Source organism: Halichoerus grypus, chromosome 7 (assembly GCF_964656455.1).
Source record: "Halichoerus grypus chromosome 7, mHalGry1.hap1.1, whole genome shotgun sequence".
Lineage (NCBI taxonomy): Eukaryota > Metazoa > Chordata > Mammalia > Carnivora > Phocidae > Halichoerus > Halichoerus grypus.
In genome coordinates this window covers 95,744,056-95,763,331 of record NC_135718.1, presented here as the reverse complement: position 1 = coordinate 95,763,331, position 19,276 = coordinate 95,744,056, and the positions used below count along the sequence as shown (strand labels likewise).

General features: G+C 39.6%; 1 protein-coding gene and 1 pseudogene across 1 annotated transcript in view; both read left to right on the top strand.

The window, feature by feature from the left end:
* Positions 1–6,976: 6,976 nt before the first annotated feature.
* Positions 6,977–19,276, top strand: part of KMO (kynurenine 3-monooxygenase) — a 51,783-nt gene continuing 39,483 nt past the window's right edge. The window contains 1 exon segment of the mRNA XM_036121622.2: positions 6,977–7,293. Coding sequence (XP_035977515.1) covers positions 7,240–7,293 — 54 coding nt within the window. The 5' untranslated portion in view covers positions 6,977–7,239.
* On the top strand, positions 16,440–16,910 carry LOC118554250 (cAMP-regulated phosphoprotein 19 pseudogene; annotated as a pseudogene).

Genomic DNA, 19,276 nt, shown 5'->3' with positions numbered 1-19,276 from the left:
ACACAAATACAAAAAAGTAACATTGATATCAGGCAATTAAATTTTAAGGCAAAAATCATACCCTGAGATAAAAATGTTCCTTCATAATGATAAAAGCTTTGTTTTGCCAGTAGCGTATAGCAATATTTTTTTTTAAGGAAATCTTTTTTTTTTTTAATTATGTTATGTTAATCACCATACATTACATCATTAGTTTTTGATGTAGTGTTCCATGATTCATTGTTTGTGCATAACACCCAGTGCTCCATGCAGAACGTGCCCTCTTTAATACCCATCACCAGGCTAACCCATCCTCCCAACCCCCTCCCCTCTAGAACCCTCAGTTTGTTTTTCAGAGTCCATCGTCTCTCATGGTTTGTCTCCCCCTCCGATTTCCCCCCCTTCATTCTTCCCCTTCTGCTATCTTCTTCTTTTTTTTTTTTTAACATATAATGTATTATTTGTTTCAGAGGTACAGATCTGAGATTCAACAGTCTTGCACAATTCACAGCACTCACCATAGCACATACCCTCCCCAATGTCTATCACCCAGCCACCCTGTCCCTCCCATCCCCCACCACTCCAGCAACCGTTAGTTTGTTTCCTGAGATTAAGAATTCCTCATATCAGTGAGGTCATATGATACATGTCTTTCTCTGATTGACTTATTTCGCTCAGCATAATACCCTCCAGTTCCATCCATGTCATTGCAAATGGCAAGATTTCATTCCTTTTGATGGCTGCATAATATTCCATTGTATATATATAAATATATATACCACATCTTCTTTATCCATTCATCTGTCGATGGACATCTGGGCTCTTTCCACAGTTTGGCTATTGTGGACATTGCTGCTATAAACATCGGGGTGCATGCACCCCTTTGGATCCCTACATTTGTAACTTTGGGGTAAATACCCAGTAGTGCAATTGCTGGGTCGTACAGTAGCCCTATTTTCAACTTTTTGAGGAACCTCCATACTGTTTTCCAGAGTGGCTGCACCAGCTTGCATTCCCACCAACAGTGTAAGAGGGTTCCCCTTTCTCTGCATCCCCGTCAACATCTGTCATTTCCTGACTTGTTAATTTTAGCCATTCTGACTGCTATGAGGTGATATCTCACTGAGGTTTTGATTTGGATTTCCCTGATGCCAAGTGATGTTGAGCACTTTTTCATGTGTCTGTTGGCCATTTGGATGTCTTCTTTGGGAAAATGTCTGTTCATGTCTTCTGCCCATTTCTTGATTGGATCATTTGTTCTTTGGGTGTTGAGTTTAAGAAGTTCTTTATAGATTTTGGATACTAGCCCTTTATCTGATATGTCAGATATCTTCTCCCATTCTGTCGGTTGTCTTTTGGTTTTGTTGACTGTTTCTTTTGCTGTGCAAAAGCTTTTAATCTTGATGAAGTCCCAATAGTTCATTTTTGCCCTTGCTTCCCTTGCCTTTGGCGATGTTTCTAGGAAGAAGTTGCTGCGGCTGAGGTCAAAGAGGTTGCTGCCTGTGTTCTCCTTCAGGATTTTGATGGACTCCTGTCTCACATTGAGGTCTTTCAACCATTTGGAGTCTATTTTTGTGTGTGGTGTAAGGAAATGGTCCAGTTTCATTCTTCTGCATGTGGCTGTCCAATTTTCCCAACACCATTTGTTGAAGAGACTGTCTTTTTTCCATTGGACATTCTTTCCTACTTTGTCGAAGATTAGTTGACCAGAGAGTTGAGGGTCCATTTCTGGGCTCTCTATTCTGTTCCGTTGATCTATGTGTCTGTTTTTGTGCCAGTACCATACTATCTTGATGATGACAGCTTTGTAATAGAGCTGGAAGTCCGGAATTGTGATGCCGTCAGCTTTGCTTTTCTTTTTCAACATTCCTCTGGCTATTCGGGGTCTTTTCTGGTTCCATACAAATTTGAGGATTATTTGTTCCATTTCTTTGAAGAAAGTGGATGGTATTTTGATGGGGATTGCATTGAATGTGTAGATTGCTCTAGGTAGCATTGACATCTTCACAATATTTGTTCTTCCAATCCAAGAGCATGGAAGGTTTTTCCATTTCTTTGTGTCTTCCTCAATTTCTTTCATGAGTATTTTATAGTTTTCTGGGTACAGATCCTTTGCCTCTTTGGTTAGATTTATTCCTAGGTATCTTATGGTTTTGGGTGCAATTGTAAATGGGATCGACTCCTTAATTTCTCTTTCTTCTGTCTTGTTGTTGGTGTATAGGAATGCCACTGATTTCTGTGCATTGATTTTATATCCTGCCACTTGACTGAATTCCTGTATGAGTTCTAGCAGTTTTGGGGTGGAGTCTTTTGGGTTTTCCACATAAAGTATCATATCATCTGCAAAGAGTGAGAGTTTGACTTCTTCTTTGCCGATTTGGATGCCTTTGATTTCTTTTTGTTGTCTGATTGCTGTGGCTAGGACTTCTAATACTATGTTGAATAGCAATGGTGATAGTGGACATCCCTGCCGCGTTCCTGACCTTAGGGGGAAAGCTCTCAGTTTTTCCCCATTGAGAATGATATTCACTGTGGGTTTTCCATAGATGACTTTTATGATATTGAGGTGTGTACCCTCTATCCCTATACTCTGAAGAGTTTTGATCAAGGAAGGGTGCTGTACTTTGTCAAATGCTTTTTCTGCATCTATTGAGAGGATCATATGGCTCTTGTTCTTTCTTTTATTAATGTATTGCATCACATTGATTGATTTGTGGATGTTGAACCAACCTTGCAGCCCAGGGAGAAATCCCACTTGGTCGTGGTGAATAATCCTTTTAATGTACTGTTGGATCCTATTGGCTAGTATTTTGATGAGAATTTTTGCATCCATGTTCATCAGGGATATTGGTCTGTAATTCTCCTTTTTGATGGGGTCTTTGTCTGGTTTGGGGATCAAGGTAATGGTGGCCTCATAAAACGAGTTTGGAAGTTTTCCTTCTATTTCTATTTTTTGGAACAGTTTCAGAAGAATAGGTATTAATTCTTCTTGAAATATTTGGTAGAATTCCCTTGGGGCGCCATCTGGCCCTGGGGTTTTGTTTGTTGTGAGATTTTTGATGACTGCTTCAATTTCCTTAGTGGTTATAGGTCTGTTCAGGTTTTCTATTTCTTCCTGGTTCATTTTTGGTAGTTGATACATCTCTAGGAATACATCCATTTCTTCCAGATTATCTAATTTGCTGGCAAATAGTTGCTCATAATATGTTCTTATAATTGTTTGTATTTCTTTGGTGTTGTTTGTGATCTCTCTTCTTTCATTCATGATTTTGTTGATTTGGGTCATTTCTCTTTTCTTTTTGATAAGTCTGGCCAGGGGTTTATCAATCTTGTTAATTCTTTCAAAGAACCAGCTCCTAGTTTCATTGATCTGTTCTACTGTTCTTTTGGTTTCTATTTCATTGATTTCTGCTCTGATTTTTATTATTTCTTTTCTCCTGTTGGGTTTAGGCTTTATTTGCTATTCTTTCTCCAGCTCCTTGCATACAGCAATTTTATTTTATTTTTTATTTTTTAGAGAGGGGGGCAGTGAGAGGCAGAGGGAGAGGGAGAGAATCAAGCAGGCTCCACACCCAGCACAGAGCCCAACGCAGGGCTCAATCTCATGACCCTGAGATCATGACCTGAGCCGAAATCGAGTCGGATGCACTTAACTGACTGAGCCACCCAGGCACCCCAGAATATAGCAATCAAGCAAGAGATTTTTTAACACACCTCTTTCAGTAATTGACCAAATGAGCAAAGCAAATTTTGAACACATGATTACTAGATTTGACCTAACAAATATGTATAGGAAAATGCACACAATAACTAAGAGCACACATTTTTTTCAGGCACAGGCAAAAAAACCACTTATACATATTTACCTTTTGCTGACCTTAAAATAAGTCCCATCCAATTTCAAATGTTTGAAGATGTATAGAGCATATTCTCTGACCACAGTGAAATTTTGTTAAAAATCAATAAGAGTAGGATAACTAGGAAATCCTATCTATTTAAAATGGAAGAAATACATTGCTATTCCACATAACTGTGGGACTAGCTAAAACAGTAAGGCAGTCATTCAATCAAGAGGAAAGAAAAGAAAAGAATAAAACACTATCATGATGATTATGGTGAGAAAAAAAAGAAGCTACAGGCTGTATTAATAAGAGTTTTGCAGTGTTGCTAGATACAAACTCAACAAAGAAAAATTAATTGTATTTCTATATACCATCAAAAGCAGAAAATGAATTTAAAGATACCATTTACAATAAAATGAGAAACAAAACAATAATTACCTAGAAATAAATCTAACAAAAGAGGGTGAAACTTCTTTCATATTTCGTATAAAATTGGAGAGACCTTGGAGAAGACCCAAACAAATGGAGCGATAAGCCATGTTTCTGGATTGAAAAACTCAATGTGCTAAATATGGTATGCTTCCCAGATAGAAAGCCTCTCAATAAAAAAAAAAAAAAAAAATCCCTACAGGGTTCTTTTTTGGTTTTGTTTTTTTGGTGAAATTCACGGACTCATTCTAAAACTTAGGTGGAAATGCAAAGCACAAAGAATAATCAAGGAAATTATTGAAGAAGGACAAAGCAGGCAAAATTCTTTAAGATATCAAGGCTTATTCCTGGGTGCCTGGGTGGCTCAGTCAGTTAAGCATCTGCCTTTGGCTCAGGTCATGATCTCGGGGTCCTGGGATTCCTGTTCACTGGGGAGTCTGCTTCTCCCTCTGCCCCTCCCCATGCTCCTGCTTTTTCTCTTGCACTGCGTGCTCTCTCTCTCTCAAATAAATAAATAAAATCTTTTTTTTTAAAGTCTTATTTTAAAGCAACAGTAATTTGGCTTGGCATAGGCACGTGTAGAGTAGATGGAATGAAATAGAATAGAAACATAGAATCAGGTCCACACATACATGAACACTGGACAAAGCCAATAGTGGGAGAAGGAAAGTCACTTAATAGTACTGGGGAAAAGTGCATATTTGTTTGGAAAAGAAAATGAAATTTTGTCTATGAAAATATTTATAAAACATGACATAAAGCAAAAGCCACAAAGACAGACTGATAAACTTGCATATGCTAAAATTAAGACAATCTTTTCATCAAGAGGCCACTAAGAAAGCAAAAAGGAAAAATGTATCAGAGTATAAGAAGGAAAGAAATTATTTGCAACATATATAAGGAATAAAACTCAAGTACAATGTCAGTTAAAAAAAAAAAAAGGACTACTCAAAAGAAAAGAAGCACTATGCAAAAGAAGAAAAGCAAATTGTGAATAGCAGATGAAAAGGTGCTCAACTTCATCAATAATCCAGTATAAATTAAAATGACCATGAGATAGAGCATGAACTCACTGGACATGCAAAAGCTAGAACTTTCACATGTCAAGTAAAAGTGAGTACCATACTTCAGAATATAACTTTGGTTTATTTAGAAAGGTTAAAAATATGTACAACAGGCCTATATTCCTAGAGATACTCATACATGGGTGCACTGCATTGTATATACAAAATTAATCAGGGCAGCAGCATTATTCATAATATTAAAATATTGGAGACACCTAAGTATCCATCAACAATAGAATGGATAAATAATACACAACAATAAAGATGAACTAGAATCACATGCAAAAGCTTGGATGGAGCTTAAGCATAATACTGAGAAAAAAAAGTAAGTTGCCAAGAAAAAAAAGCTTGAATTTATTTATAGTAAAGTTCAAAAAGAGGTAAAACTAAACTATTTTGGGGATGCATATATGTCAGTAAAATTATAGATAAAATCAAGAAAGTGATAAAGTCAGGATGGCAATTGCCTCTATGAAGGAGGGGTGGTAGGCAAGGGCCACATATAGATTTCTGGGGTTCTGGCAATGTTCTTTTTCTGGACCTGAGTGATGGCTACTTTACAATAAGTTATTGTACTACCGTATACTGTTTTGCGTACTTTACTTTTTTGTGTTACGCTCCGTGATTTAAAAAAAAAAAAAAAAAGAACGAGAGAGCGCTCTATCTATTGGCATGGAAGAATTCTCGAGCTATATGTTGTGAAAAAATAGGGTGTGGGGAAGTGTAAAAGTGTATAAAATTTACTACTATTTATGGACGGGAATGGAGGGGCAGGGGCTTTAGGGGAACAGGGTGACCCAGATACCAAAACAGTGGTTGTCTCCGGGCAGGAGAAATAGGTGCCCAAGGGACAGGGTCAGAAGACTTAGTCACTGTAAGACCCTCTTGTTGTGTCTTTTGAATTTCATACCATGTGAATGTATTACGTACCTATTCAAAATAAATAAATAAAAATGCCTAACAGCAAAAAAGTTTTCTAGCAACTCTAACCATCCTTATCCACAAGGGGCCGCTATTCAATGATGTTTAACTAGTTCCTCACCAGGGAGAAACCTGTATGATCCCTGCTCTCACTAGTGAAGAAGTGTCATCATTTATGTTCTTACTTTATTTTACACATCATGTTCCCGGGGGGGGGGGGGGGGGGGGAGGAACAACCCTCAATTCACAAATATGCGCCAAAAATTAATATGCATGTAAAATGGGATGAAAGAAGACAAAGACGTAGAGAGATAATAGGAATTCAGGGATGAGTTTAGAAGAAGCACAGGATTAAGGACCTCCCCTGGAGTCAATGCACAAATTCGATTCTAAGGTTTCTAGCATCTGATGCCAAAAAAGGGAAGTGTGGTTAGTGACAAATTCAAAATCTTGCTCGGGAGAGTATTAGTACTAGGAAAAAAAATTTTCCCTGGCGGTCTGTTAAAGTTAATCCGAGAGGACCCTCGAGGTGTGCTTCCTGACTGGTCTTAATAACAAGAATAATCCACCCATCAGTTGTGACACCAAGCGACCTCACTCTCCAAGGGAAGCGTAAGATGCTTTGGGACTTCAGATGAGCGAAGTTTCATTCATGGTTAATCATGAATGAAAAAGAAAGTAAGAATACATGCTGCAGAAGAAGAAAAGCCGAGAGTGCTTTTAAAAAATTCCCTGTCTTACACGCAAGACAGAGAACGGGTGTCTTCACTCGGCTGGATTTTTCAACATTTGGTTATTGCAATGAATTCTCTTTTTTCTTGAAGTTGAGCTGATTGTGCTTCGGGCCACTAAGGAGTTAAATGCTGTGCTCTAAGTTCAAGGGGAATTAGCCCGACTCAAACAAGGTGCACCCTGGGCAGTATAAAGGCGGGGAAATCAGCAGCAGGGAGACAGTTTCCTTTGTGACCGGAGCTGCACACTTATATAAAAGCACTTTGGCAGTTATGGAGTCATCTGACATTCGAAGGAAAAAAATAGCTGTCATTGGTGGTGGCTTGGTAAGACTCTATTTGGATATCCTATTCCTGTTAGTGGTGTTATATTATCATTAGTCTGAATAATTATTATAAATTGCTTGCACAGATTGTTCATCTTCTTGTGAAACTTCTCTGATATTTATTTTAAATATGGGATGAGTGGTAATTTGCTCTTTTCGACGAAAGGTATTTTTATCTCCATTAAATACAAAGGTGTCTGTTTTCCCTGGTCATTTTGGTTTAGCATTTCTTAAAAAAACAGAGCAAATTGAATTTGATTCATCCCCATGTTGGCTATGTTTTTAAAACAGATATCAGCGTTTAATAGTCATTTTAGTCCAAATGTTTGCCTCATTTGGTGAATAATTCAGTTTATACTAATAATAAGAATAAAAGCTAATGCAAAATTGTTATGTTGGATGTTCGCTAGTGGGAATAGCACCTGTTTGGTCTCCTGACTTATTTGGCTGGTCCCATGGGGCATGTAAGGTGGTGGAGTGAGGGGCTCCCCTGTTGCTGGGCATAGGAGATGAATCTGCAGAGCCTTGCCCCACACCTAGAAGATGTGGGAGGGGTCTCTCCTCCGCTGCCATTGTTATCTTACCAAAGCTGGTCTGTTTCATGTGGGGCTGCCTCAAGTAGACTGTATTTCCCCCCCTCAATAGAACTCCTATTTTGGAATAAAAGTATCACCATTGGTAAAAGCTTAATCATTTTGTTTTCACCTTTGCTGTACTCATTTGTACGCTTTTAGCTCATAGGTATTCATTCATTCATTCATTTACTCAACAAAAATTTCTTAAGAGCCTAATATGTGCCAGACACTGTTCAAGGCTGTATAGAGATTAGTATAGTTTATACCACACATTTATTTATCGAGTATATGCCAACTTTGTCTTTTGTTCTGCCTTCCTTATGATCTTTTCACCCAAAGTACTATGACAAGTTCCTCTAACATTTCTGGTTCTAGATTTCAGTATCCTAACGAATGCTGTCACATGCCATGTTGGTCAATGCATGTGACATATGTTGTCATTTCTTTATACAGGGCCTCAGTCCAGGTCTTTCCTATCGAAATTTTGCATGAAGTGAGATGCATGTATTCACCACAATGTCACTGCATGCCTGCTATTTGCCAACACTGCTTTAGTTACTAGGAATACAGTGGTGAACATTCCTGAGAAGTGAAAAGAGAACAGAGAAGAAAACAAATCATTTCAGTGAGAGATAGACATTGTAAAGAAATGCAAATAGGGCAGGGCTGTGGAAAGTCTTTGCGGGCATCTGTTTGGAGTGTGGTCAGGGACGGCCTCTTTGAGGGGAGGATATATGACCAGAGACCTGAATAATAGGAGGAAGCAACCATGTGCGGGGCTACAGAAAGCATTCCAGGCGGAGGAAAGAGCCAGAAGAGAAACCCTGAGGTGTTCAAGGAGCAGACAGAAAGGCAGAAAGAGTGAGGCTAGAGAAGAGGAGCTCCTGAGGCAGGAGAGCTGAGAGAGCCAGCTCCCCTAGGGTCTTAAGAGGGCAGGGCAAGAAGACTGGATTTTACTCCTAGTATCATGGGAAACCACTGGAGGACGTTAGGCAGGAAAGTGAGTTGTGATTTTAAAAGATTCCTCGAGCTAGTGTGTGGAGGAGTAGAAATTTTAAGACACGATGACCAGTTAAGACACTGTTGGCGTTTGTCCAAGACTCGGGCTATGGGAGCAGCAGTGACACCTCTTAGAAGGTCTCTTAGCAAAGGGGAGGTAACAAATGTGTGATTGCATATATGATTTGGGGAGGCATAAATATGTGGGGTCATCCATGGATTTCTTGCTGAGTAACACTTAAACTCTTTGTCATGTAACCACTTCATTATCTGCGCACATGCCTGTGCTGGAACATAGAAGATATGTATTAGAAGCAACTAAAATTTGGGGCGCCTGGGTGGCTCAGTTGGTTAAGTGCCTGACTTGATTTTTGGCTCAACTCATGATCTCAGGGTCGTGGGATCCAGCTCCAAGTTGGACTCTGGGCTGAGCATGGAGCCTACTTAAGATTCTCTCTCCCTCTCCCAGTCCCTGCTCACACTCGCTCTCTCTCTCTCCAAAAAAAAAAACAAAACTAAAACTCCTCTGCAAAGGAATTCTATCCACCTTATTGCTCAGGCTCATGCCTAGGAATCATGTTTGATTCCTTTTTTCATTTTATGCGCAGACCTCCATTACTCTTTTACTCCACCAGTAAGCTTTGGTGGCTCTATATCCAAAATCAGTGTCAATTCTGACCATTGCTACCATCCCAGTCCAGACCATCATCATCCCTCACCCACCTCCTGTGTGGTCCCACAGCTTCTACTCTTATCCACGGACAGTCCATTCTCCACATAGCAGCCACACCCATCCTCTTAAAACATAAGTCTGGTAATTATAACTCTTTGCCAATGCCTTCCAATGGTTTCCCATTGCAAGTAAAATAAAATCCGACTCTTTACCAAAGGTTCCACTTGAACTGAGCCTGTCTACTTGGCTGGCTTCACCATTTCCCTGTTTTATGTTTTTTTAATATTATTCATCAGCACCTGGAATTACACCCTTTATTTGTTTTTGAATTTTAACCTATTAAATATCTACCCCAACTAGAATACAAGCTTATATTTACCAGTGTATTCCAGTGGCTGGAACCATGTCCAACATGACTTATTGTTATTATTTAGTTAGTATTTGATAGATGAATGAACAAGAGGGATAAAAAACTCTCTTAAGGATAGGAAGATGAAGGAAATGTCACAATGGACAAAACCTTGAATTTTGAGCATATCATGAAATAAAGTATTAAATAAAGCAATTCAAGAAGGTTAAATTAAAACACAAAGGACAAATTAATTTTCTCTCTCAATTTCTTTCTTGTGTCTTTCTGTTCACCTTTCCCAATCTCTTCCTGCCAACGGGCCATATCCTAGTACCTTACACTGTCTAACACATGAAAGGCTCTCCCCAGCCCCTAAGGGGAAAAACTACAACAGAGTTGAGAACTTTTCCTTAGAAGTCCAAAGGAGGGGTGCTTGGGTAGTGTCTGAAACTCTTGGTTTCAGGTCAGGTCGTGATCTCAGGGTCGAGAGATCGAGCCTGACGTCAGGCTCCCTGCTCAGTGTGGAGTCTGCTTGAAATTCTCCCTCCCTTCCCCTCTGCCCCTCCCGCTCATTCCCATTCTCTCTCTCTAAAATAAATAAGTAAAACTTAAAAAAAAAAAAAGTCCAAAGGATACAGTGAATTCATCTTACTTTTTTTCAGTAGTAGCCTTGCCCACTGAGAAGCCACCCTAAGAATTTGTCCTTGCCCCACTGTAAGTGATCATCTGACCCTGTGATAGACCAATTAATTTCTTTTCTTTGAAGACCTGTCAAGTCAAAGAGGTCAGAAGGAAACGACAGATCAAGGAAGGAACTCTTATTGAGAAACTAGAGGTGAAAGAAACGAAACCATGATCTTAAACTGGTGAAAGTTTAAAAAAAAAAAACAACTTTAATCTGAATATTTAGAAAGATCACTGTATCGACTTAGACATTTTCCTCCTTGTGTGAAACACTGCTCCCCAAGCCCCCCGCCAATGCCATTACCTCCTGGAAGCTGGAGGGTCATCCTGTAAAGACCTCTTCTCTCCTGAAAATGCCCCCAGGGTTCTGTTTGCCTCTATCACAGGCTTCATCCTATAAAAGTTATTGATATGCATGGTTTATTTCCCCATAAAAGGTATTTACTTTTCTAAATCTTGAGATTGTCTTATCTTTGGGTCCTGCTCCCTCCCTTTTTATAAAGGTTATCTCAGTGCCTTATACTGTCAAACACACTAACATACTTTGTGTGCATGAGTTTGCTTTCAGAAGTGGGGAATCCTGTGCTTACAAGTTGGGGGCAATTAAAAGAAAGGCAATGTTTTCCACCAGAATGGTGTCATAAGGAATGTAGTCCTTGAAGGACGATCTTGAAAATGGATTTGACAAACAACCTCTGCCTTTCAGGCTAGAAGGAGGTCTATGGGTGCAGCTTTCTGATTCTGTAGCCTCGGGGGGAAAAACTGCGACACGAGCTGCCGTACTCTGTGTTAGTAATGTCTTTTCTGTTTTTACAAAGTGACAAGCCAGTGAAGTCGAAAGAAATTCTCTCTAACCCGTCCAGTACCCTCAGGCTATGTTCCCACTCAGGTCCTGCTTCTGGGGACTGTTTGCAGGGTTTACTGTAGGGTAGAAATGAGCGGAGCCAAAGGGCACTCTTTCAGCAACAGCTACAGCTCCTTGAGCCCTCATTTTTGGGGGGAAGCCAAGAGCTCTAGCTGAAAGAGCTACCGAGGATTCCAGGCTCAGCTGTGGCCCACTGTCCGAGCCCACGTTCAAAGATGTATCATAGGGTAGCATTGAAGCCTTCCTTCTGTCTCCCCTGCTGACAAGCAACCCCACTACACATTTGTTTTGAGATCCATTATCCCTGTGTTTGACCAGCAAAATGCTCCTTGAAAAGGTATTGAGAGGGTAAAGTCTTTCGAAACATCAGAATAAGGAGACTCGTGAACTTTACGACCTCTCGTCCATAATCATGCCCTCTCTCCCAGTGTTCGAGTCAGGTTAGTGACCTCTGTTCATGAAGTTGCCTTTGAAGCAACTTCACCTTGACTCTAGGAGAGGGTGTATGTCACAGCCAAAAATGTTAGATTTCTCTTGAGGATTTACAGGGTCAGAGGCATCTTGGTGCTGAATTGGCCCTAGACTGGGTTTCTGTCCTCTGTTCTTAGGATCTCTCCACCTCACCTGAATGAGACAAAGCATCTGATAGCGAGGGGACTAAAGTCAGCTGAGACTGCAATCAGAAAATCACTCAGAACACCAGATGGTTGTGTCTTTTAACTCTAAAATTCCATGGCTTCCTTTTCACCCTTCCTCATCCACATATCTCTATCTTTGTTCTCAATCTAGTTGTTATAAAAGCAGAAATCAAATGTCACCCAGAATTTTCACTTTTGCCAAAGTCAATATCCTAGACACATAGAAACCATTGAATGTTTTATAGTCTTGTGCCAAGGCCTCTGTTTTATTTTTCTGCAAATATTAATGAGACAAACCATGTAAAGAACGTAATTACTATGAGCCTTTATTCTTATTTTATTGATATGAAAGTAAATAAAACTCTATTCACTCCACTCTTGATTTCTACTCCCCAGGCACTGAGCCCTGTATGTGAGAAATGCTCACTTCATTTCTGCACTAATATCTAGCACCCTCTACCAACAGAAGGGGAGTGGATTTCTCTGTGGCTGTAGAGGTCATCCTGAATTTGCTCTGAGCTAAGGACAAGTCTTGATCCCACGCTCTAGCTCTCCTCAATCTCTTTTGTAGCTTTCCTTGTGCTCCGATCCCTCTCATCAAACAAATTTATTCTAGCTGTCTCCCTTATTATTTAGCCGTATCACCATTTCTCCAGGAGGTGTGACTAACGTTTTGAGATTATTTTTTTGCTACCCGGACAGCCTGTTAAGGTGTCCCATAAATTCTGCTGTTAGACCTATGTGATACAGAGAACTCACCCTTTAGAGTCTGCTTCATTTATTGCTTTGTGAGCAGCATCTGAGATGAAACCAGTAACTTCAGGCAGCTCAAAGCTTAACTGCCTGTTTTTCTTTCCTTTTCAATAGGCCCCAGATATTCTCGGACAGTTAGTCCATGATCCACACATACATCCGCCCAAGACCTCAGTGAGGCCTTGCCTTGAGAGACACAACTGTTCTTCAACCTAGGAGAAATAAAACGCAATGAAGAATCTTTAACATGGTCTCTCAAAAACACCCGGTCTGGGGGATATTCAAAACTCACAACAAAACCGTAAAAATAACTTGTCCCACACACTCTCAGTTTCTTTCGCCTGCTTTGTAGCTATTCCAAAAACAAACCAAGAGATCTGGCCAAATCTTCCGACACTCGCAGCTGTCAGCATCCTCTCTCCAGCTCATTTTGGCTTGCCTTCTTCCTCTCCTCTCTGTCCTCTTTCATTCTGCTGTTATCTTTATTTGCCCCTCGTGCTAAGGCCCAGGAGCCGCTGGGGCATCATTTCATTACTTCAGTCTTATCAAAGGAAATGAATGGGTGCCATATGATTGTTCACAAGCCAAAAAATTAAAATAACCTCAATGTCCAAATATAAGGGCATTGCGTACAATGAAATGTAATGCGATTGTTTAATATTTTGATTTAAAATATTTTCTGACATGGAAATATATTCACAAGATCCTGTTCATTTTTTAAAACAAAATCATAAAATCTACAACCTGGTACTATTTTTAAAAGAAATATTACGTGTTTTATATCCATAGAAAATTTTAACACTGGTTCTCTCTGGTGGTAAGATTGTGGAACATTACTTTTTTCCTTCATGTTTATCTAATTTTCTAATTTTTTTATTAAAAAAATACCAATTTCTTACCAAGTATCAGGTATTGTGGTTTGGACTAGAAATAGAAAGTGATAAAATACAAACTTTACAAATATCATTATTCTCTGGGCACTTACAGCCTATGGGAGAGTCAGACGAAAATGTAAATAAATAATTCAGTTCATCGTGGGAGATATTGAAACACATATTCCTATAGGCATCTGTGGAATTACAGAAGAAAAGGCAAATAAGTCTTTTGGAGGAGGAGGTATCAAGAAGAATTGCACTGAGAATATGAGTCTTGAAAGAAGACCAAACATTTTCCAGATAGAGAAAGCAGGAAAGGATTGTTCAGGCAAAGGGAACATTGTATTCAAAGGCATGTAAGTGTAAAAATGCATGGCATATTCAGTCAGGAAATATGCAGTAACTTTGGTATGCTTATTACAGATAGGGAATGGGCAAAAAATGAACTGAAAAGAGAGGTCGTGGTCACATGTAAGAATCTTTTAGGTCATATTGAAAATTTGGGACTTTTCCCCACAGATGTATGAGGAACAAATAAAGGAATATAAGACAGAAAATGCATCCTCTAATTTTTGTTGTAGGAGACACCTAGTCTAGTGTGGAGCATGGCTTTAATAGGTGGAGACTGGGAAGGAAGGATTTTCGGAAATCCATCAGAGTAGTTCAGGTGAAAGCTTTTCAGGGCTCTCTGAAAAGAGAATGGAGGGTAGGGTAGGAGGTCTATCTTGAAAAAGTCTCAAGGAGATCAACAAGACTTGTTGTCTAATTAAATATATATTGGCAAGTAGAAAGGGATGTTAAACATTCCCTGAAGTATCCTGGTTGGATGAACTAGTGGGCAGAGCTGCTAGTCTCTAAGCTATGGAATCCAGAAGGAGGAGGTTTGAAGTTTGAGGGAGGGGAATAACTTGGATTTGAGGCATGTTGAGAGGGAGAGACCTGCATGACCCCGCAGGTAGAAAGAGGTTCACTAGTCAGAGATGAGTTCAGGAGAGGGATCAAGGCTGGAGAAAAAGTCCTAAGAACCCCCACAGAAAGTCATCATCATCAAAGGAGGAAGATCAAAACTATGCTTGGCCTCAGAGACCAAATCCAGATGATACAGGCTAGTGAGTTCAGGGTAAGGTTTAAATATGAAAACACATAGCATATGCAATAATATCATGTGCAATTCTAGCAGATGGAATCATTACTAACCAAGTGTGAAGACATTTTTATGTGCTTATTTCATGGTGAGTGCTGCTAACAATCTGGTTCTTTTCATTACATTCATATGTTCAAAGATCCAATTCTTGAGAAATCAAAGTATAGTTGGACGAGTGGGAGGTATAAACAGGCTCTTCTGTTTGGTGACAAACTCACAAAGGCCTAGAAGTCTTAGGGAGAGTTTTATACATTTCATTAAGTCAAAAGGAGTTGACACGTTTAACATTACACTATCAGGTTAATTTCAAGCACATTATAATAAAGAGGCATAAAATGCATGACATTTTTATAGTCACCATGCCCCTTCCTACTAGGGTCAGCATTTATAAATTAAAAGGTACAGTTTTCTCATTATCATTAGACACTTGAATGATCACTGCTGGAGTGGTCACATGGGAACCCACGGAAATTTGGCGAATCCTCTTGATAAAAGTAGGGCAGCAATGGGGCACCTGGATGGTTCAGTTGGTTAAGCATCTGCCTTTGGCTCAGGTTGTAATCCTCGGGTCCTGGGATCGGGTCCTGGGATTGGGTCCTGGGATCAAGCCCTGAGATTAGACTCCTTGCTCAGCGGGGAATCAGTTTTTCCTCTCCCTCTTACCAACCCCCCCCCCCCATCCAGGCTCCTGTGCTCTCTCTCTCATAAATAAATAAAGTATTTTTTTATTTTTTATTTTTTTTAAAGATTTTATTTATTTATTTGAGAGAGAGAGAGAACGTGAGAGAGAGAGAGATCATGAGCAGAGGGGAGGGGTAGAGGGAGAAGCAGACTCCCCGTTGAGCAGCGAGCCCTACACAGGGCTCCATCCCAGGACCCTGAGATCATGACCCAAGCCAAAGGCAGACGCTTAGCCAGCTGAGCCACCCAGGCACCCCAATAAAATATTAAAAAAAAAAAAAAGCAGGCCAGCGAAACACCATAGAAGCATACTTCAGCATTTACATAAGAAATTTTCAAACAGTGTTCCTAAATGGTAAGTTAATCATCAACAGAGTGGGCCAGGATGGGGTCAAAGAAAGCACATGACTTGCAAAGAAGGAAGTAAGAGGAGGCAGGAAAAGAAGGCAGAAAAATAGAACAAAAGGGTCAATCCATAATTACGTAACCAACAATCTCCTCAGAGCTCTGCTCATGCACAAACAGACTAGACTAGTTGTTAATAAAGCTTTTAATTTGCAGATTATTCTATGATCAAAACAATCTACTCTTATGGACTTTGGATGCCTCAGAACAAATATAGAGACATTTCATCATTGTCCGTGAACTTGGTAGAACTGTCCTATCTCTGTCAAGGCAGAACTGCCAGAACTCACATCACGGAAAGTGTGGGTTGCTCCCAGGTGTCCAGCCCTGTCCCATTTCCTCTGTCCCCTCACCACCTTCATGTCTGGTTATGCTCAGAAGCCAGCTGAGCCTTAACTGAGAGTTTGTGGTGGGCTCACAATGGTGTACACACATTTTCCTTTCCTTTTATATCTTTAGGTCTAATTAGCCTTCTTGCCAGCGTAACCACTAAAGAAGGCACTGACCGTCCCGATTAAGCCCCTTTTATAGAAAGTGAGAAGGGGAAATAAAGGTAGAGCGGAAAAAGCACTTGAGTACCTTCGGCGTGGCAGAGCTGGAGAAGCAGGGTAAGAGGGAGCCGTATGTCCCTGGAAGTCCCTGAGGCAGCCTCCGCGGAGGAGCAGAAGGAAATGGAAGATAAAGTGACTAGTCCAGAGAAAGCTGAAGAAGCAAAATTAAAAGCAAGGTATCCTCATCTGGGACAAAAGCCTGGAGGTTCAGATTTCTTAGGGAAACGATTACAGAAGGGGCAAAAATATTTTGATTCTGGGGATTACAATATGGCTAAAGCCAAAATGAAGAACAAGCAGCTTCCCACTGCAGCTCCGGATCAGAGGTCACTGGTGACCACATTCCCACTGCACACGACCTTCCTCAACAGAAACCATCCCTTGTTGCTAGCAAGCTGGCTGGCTGATTAAAAGAGCTGAACTGCATGAATCTTCTAATTCCCATTATTTCTCCTTAATATGTTACTTCTCTGCTTTTTATTTCCTTTCATTCACCAATTTTCCCAATTTATTTTCCTTTCATTCACCAAATTTCATTCAAATTTGTCATTTGAGAATGACAGCTTTGCAGGTAGCCGTAGTGTGTGCTGCTATTGTAAGGGAATACACGTGTGTAGAGCTTTGGTTAGTTTTAACAGTGCACTGGTAAAGAGAACACGTTAGAGCAACATAAAGTAATCTACTTGAAAATAATTGTATGTATTACCTAACTTCTAGTGTAGGACTGATTCAACAAGTAACAAGCAAGTTTTACAACTGTAATATTTTGGCTTTCTTTAATTCATCTTAATTATAGCTTTGTATGTTACTCTTATTTACTATAACCTCTATTGTATTGATTTCTTCTGTATTTTCCTTTTGGATTTTGTAAAACAGAAGTTTAAGACCACAGGTTGGAAGGAAGATCACATTCTTCAAACAAAAATAGATGGGGCTCTGAAAGATTAGTTTCTCTGTGCTTGAACTGAATGGCTTTAAACCTGTTTCAGCTTTAACAGTAGAATTTTACTTGGGCAATATTTGCCCGTTCTGGTGTAAAAAAAAAAAAAAAAGCACTTTATTAGCCATGTTACTAATCTTTCTGGCTGGACCTATATAATATCTACCAGTATTTGTTTCTTTTAGTTTTACTCGAACTTTAGTTACACAGAATTGGAATTATAGTCTTTGTTTCAGAACATACTATGAGCATACCATGGTCTTGGAGAAGACTTTTATTTACTTTTTTTTGTTTATTAATAGTAACAAGCAGCAGCAGTAACTGAACTCACCACTCAACACTAGAATTAACACATTGCTGGTGACTTAGATCAACTTCTGTGCTTCTCCCTCACCCATTATAAGCATTGCCTTGAATCTCGTGTTTATCATTCTCTTGCATATATATATGTATATATATATGTATATATGTAGGTTTTATGTATGTGTGATATATTTATCTCATATCTGTACACATAAATAATATGCATATATACTTCTAAAAATTACGTATATATGTATATCTGTGATTTAGCTTTACCCATCCTTATTAGACTATCATGCAGTATGAAATCATCTGGGACTTATTCTTTTCATTTATAGTATTACTAAAATATTCATATTACTGCCTTTCATTGTGTGAATATGCCATAATTGATTTGTTCATTCCTCCCTGATGGCCATTTGGGTTGTTTCCAGTATTTTTGTTTGTATGTTAGTTGTGAAAAGTACTGCTCTGAACATTCTGGCATGTGTCTCCTGGATGTACGCCCTGAGGAGACAAGGTAGATTTGTCAGAGGTCATCGCTAGTAATGTGTAAGAGTTCCTCCAGGCCCTCATTCTCTCCAACACTTGACTTTTCATGAACCAAGATTATATTTAATCTTACTTCCAAATTACTTCATCTAGCTTTATTCCAACATTCCTGACCCTGTTGGTCTCCTGATCAATATCCTTCCCCGTCCTGCTCTCCACCAGAAAAGGAACAGTGAGAATTATGTGCTGTGAAAGAAAGAGAAGTTTCTCAAGCCTCTCTCTTTTCCTTCAGGGAGACTTACTCCATTTAGCCTTTGATTGTCTCCTTAATTGTTTTCTAAATGCCACAGAACAATATAGCCTTCGGGAGAAATTAACTTTATTGTATCAACTTCACTGTAGCTTTCCAGTTTTCTCTTCCTTAATGCAAACTTGTTACTGCTATTGCCCTTACTAGATAGTCTTTAACACACAAATGGAAGGAATGTAGATAGACGGGCAATTTTTCATAAATCGGAAAAAGCAGAGAAGGAAGAAAGAGATTTAAGATGTTTGTGTTTAACAAGGGAAATCACCTGTGGTGAAATCAAAGGAGCTGTGATTAGTGAAACATAAAAGGCTCTAGGGCTGTGCTGGAAAGGAGTGAAAAGTGATGGAAAAGTTGTTGAGACACACAGTGTTCTGTGCTGGGCACCAAGTCATGCTATTAGTGGAGACAGCTTGACCACTGCTGGGAAAGTGATACCAGCAATCAGAGAGGAAGTCACTTCAGATTGAGGAATTGAAAGGAAAGCAATCAGATAGAGGGATTAAAACGAATACAATTTGTCATGATCTCTTCAGACACATCAAATGCTAACAATTAACGTGTTCATAATTTCAGGAGTGGCTGCACAGGGAAAATTGATTTATTATAACTTTTGTTTAGAGCAGTTTTAGGTTCACAGCAAAATTAAGGGAAAGATACAGAGATTTCCCAATATCTCCAGCTCCCATACATGCACAGCACCCCCTATTATCAGCATCCTCCCCCAAAGTGGGATATTTAGTGCAAGTG